We start from the raw sequence: 3215 nt of genomic DNA, 5'->3' as shown, positions 1-3215 counted from the left end.
CTGTCTCCTTTCCCGAATCAAATTTAATTTTACTTAAAACTGACAGTTCGAAAATTTGAAATTCAGCCGGCCATAAGAATGGCTGCGTGCTACCCAACAATTCCAATAAGACATCGATCAATAATGATTCGATATCTGTCAAAAGTAATCCTGCTCATCCAGCAGGGTTATTCGATAATTATTGAACTGTCACTTTTAAGTTTAATTTGAGTTTAATTCTCGCTTAACTTTTCAAAAGGACCTAAGTAACATTTTTTTCATGAATTAATTTGAATACGGCAATCAATAGCTTTCATGTTGTTCTGTTGATTGCGCTATTCAAATTAATTCATGAAAAAAATGTTACTTAGGTCCTTTTGAAAAGTTAAGCGAGAATTATCCAATTGAGACAGACCTAAGTCGTTTTGAAAATTTGGCTTGAATTTGGACCGCCCTATATGAAAACGTTCTTCAAAACTGCTCGAAATACCGAAATAGCTCGAATTAAAAAATACCACAAAAGAAAAAACAACAAAACGTCAAATTGAAAATGGCGTTAACAAGCATAAAACGATGAAAACACAATCAAAACATAAGCTTCATGAGCATAATATATTATTACGATTTAAACAGTTTAGCTGCTGAATAGTAACTAAAATTTATATATATTTTTGTTTAGAAGAAATCATTTCGGTAATTTATTCTTTTAATTTACGCGAATTAGTCTATATTTCACCATTTCTAGATCAATTATATGTCTACATTCCTATAAATATAAATTTTTGGAAAAATAATCCAAGAACCCTAAAATGCATCTAGGGGCTATTAAATTAGCTCAAAAACAAAAGTAAGTAACATAATGAATAACCAGCATTGTATACAAAATTATGATTGCTGGTCCATTGTCTAGTGTGGTGCTTCCTTTATAGAGCAAAATGCTCACTAGATGCAAACGTGTAGTGTCTTAAACGATGATCCTGCATTCCAGAGAGGCAAAGCTTGCAGCGGCGTTTCCCAAAGGAATCCGATGTCAGAAATGTCTGGAATTTGGCCATTGGAGCTACGAATGCAAAGGCAAACGAAAATACGTACACCGCTCCTCGCGAACGCAAGTGTTGAAAAAAAATCTCAACAAAATCGAAAGCAAAGAGTAAGTTTCTATTATATTGAATCATCAATTTGATACCTATCCTTTTATTCCAAATCTATTTCAGCGTTACGCTTACCAGCAAACAGAATCCCAGTACAAAGGAGCTCAAAACAACAGAGTCATCTTCTGATAGTTCAGACAGCTCAAGCGATAGTAGCTCGAGCTCCGATTCGAATTCATCTGGATCTTCGTCGGATTCAGACACAAGTGATAGCGAGAGCAGTTCAAGTAGTAGTAGTAGCAGCAGCAGCAGCAGTAATAGTTCCAGCGATAGCGATTCGTCCAGTTCCTCCGAAGACGATACTAAGAAAGTGCCAAAAAAACGTAAGAAAACATGAATGTCTCTGCTAGTTTATTTCATCAATTAGAAGATTTTTTTTCTCAAATAACCTTCTGTTGATGCTTTAGTTTGCCTTTATTTAAATACTTTTTTAACAGGCTTCCACTCAAAAAATGGGTGTGTTCTTTCATATACTAACGGTTGTCGAATACAATGCTGAAATGTCCATAGTCACTTTCACTTGTCACTTTTTGTCCGAAATTCCCGCATTGTTGTTCCCCCCTGTCCATGGATAAGGGGCTTGACGTTGATATTTCTAGTGTCTTAAAAAGATTTTTATTTTATTTTTATTTTTGTTGTTTAGTAGAGTGCTTTTTTCAAACAAAGGTTAAGTTCAACACTAAATTTAAAAAAAATAAAGATATTTTTCCATTTTTTATATCTCCTTCACAAGAATATCGTTATTTTAATGGTAATGGTTTAAAAATAAGCTCCGTAGAGAAACTTTTATCACATCTTACTTAAATAAGGTCAACAGTTATACCAAACACTTGAGGTACCATGCCTCCAAGTTAACTAATGGTTAGTGTCGCACGATCTAACAACAACTGCCTATTGGTAAATTTGGAGGTGCCGGCAGGGCTCAGTAGGGGTCTAACTAACATAACTCTAATACTAACAAGACCCTGAAACAAACGCTTATCCAAATAGCATACATCTATTTATACTTGTAGTAGTAGCTAACAATAATTCATTTTCTACCCGTATAGCTGAAGTAGAATTTTAGTAGTGAAAAGTAGAATTTGTAGATTTACTAATTTGGCATTGGAGATAGTGAATGTATCTATTATATCTTCTCGATAATCTTTTATTTTAGTCTCTCTAGCTGCATGGATCAACGCAAAAAACTGTTTCTCTCTTCCTTCTATTAGGTTAGTTAGAGAAATTAGCGGATATATAGGGACATGACTTAGTGTTTCTCGTATTAAGACAAATTCGCTGACCTTTACCTTATAATAAAATAAATGACCGATAGTAAAATAAATGACTGAAATTTAAAGATATCAAATAAATAATAAAAAACGAAAATAAATACATGACCATCGGTGGACAGAAAGACAAAAGACAGAGTTCTGTTTAGAATAGTTAATTGAGACCATTGCACTCACAAGATAGAGTATAACTAGTACCACTATTATTGCTACAAGACTAATAACTTGACCACTTACGGAAATGAGGATAGACCATATGATGCGTTCATCCACTATTATATTGAATATTGTATACCCTGAATCTGAATAACTGAATTTTAGACCTCATTATTTTAATAAATAATAAAGGTTTGAATATTAGAAAAGGGAATAGAACTTGACCAAAAAAGCAATTACGGAACAACTGGACAGAAATTTTGTATAATGATCACTATTAGACTACTGAAACTTTAACATATGACATTACTGTGACTGATAGGATACAATTAACTCGACGACGTATTGACAAACATCCGATACTCAACCGTGTTTAAATAAGGGAAGTTCTTCAATGTGTCCATTTATTACAATAGTACTTAAATTAATCTATTTTGAAACTACCCTACCAGAATGATATCATTACATCTTTATTCGAAATTGTTACTTGGAAATGGCAACAGTACCACCCGTTGTCAACATAGACTACTATTAGGTATTGAATGTCGGCTCCAAGTAACTAGTAATTAAATTTACATGTTAACTACATATTCAGAAAACATCTATGTACATGTTGAGCTTCCATTATTTGTTCGGTTTATAATTGACAGACTGTAGA

The 3215-nt window shown here is 33.2% G+C and overlaps 1 protein-coding gene across 1 annotated transcript; it reads left to right on the top strand.

Annotated features, from left to right (window-relative positions):
* Positions 1–516: 516 nt before the first annotated feature.
* On the top strand, positions 517–1635 carry LOC134227987 (zinc finger CCHC domain-containing protein 10). Its single transcript, XM_062709719.1, has 4 exons — positions 517–672; positions 725–826; positions 968–1129; positions 1194–1635. Exons 2-4 carry the CDS (start codon positions 789–791, stop codon positions 1465–1467), a joined length of 474 nt encoding a protein of 157 aa, XP_062565703.1. The 5' UTR covers positions 517–672; positions 725–788; the 3' UTR covers positions 1468–1635.
* The last annotated feature ends 1580 nt before the right edge of the window (positions 1636–3215 follow it).

Source organism: Armigeres subalbatus, chromosome 3, assembly GCF_024139115.2.
Source record: "Armigeres subalbatus isolate Guangzhou_Male chromosome 3, GZ_Asu_2, whole genome shotgun sequence".
In the NCBI taxonomy this organism is placed as follows: domain Eukaryota; kingdom Metazoa; phylum Arthropoda; class Insecta; order Diptera; family Culicidae; genus Armigeres; species Armigeres subalbatus.
This window is presented reverse-complemented; position numbering and strand designations above follow the sequence as displayed.

What these genes read in the sequence shown, in the direction of transcription:
- LOC134227987 (XM_062709719.1), top strand. Translation starts at nt 789, where the DNA reads ATGCATCTAGGGGCTATTAAATTAGCTCAAAAACAAAA. An exon ending in AAATTAGCTCAAAAACAAAA is followed by an intron (nt 827 to 967) that starts GTAAGTAACATA and finishes CCTGCATTCCAG; the next exon opens with AGAGGCAAAGCTTGCAGCGG. An exon ending in AACAAAATCGAAAGCAAAGA is followed by an intron (nt 1,130 to 1,193) that starts GTAAGTTTCTAT and finishes AATCTATTTCAG; the next exon opens with CGTTACGCTTACCAGCAAAC.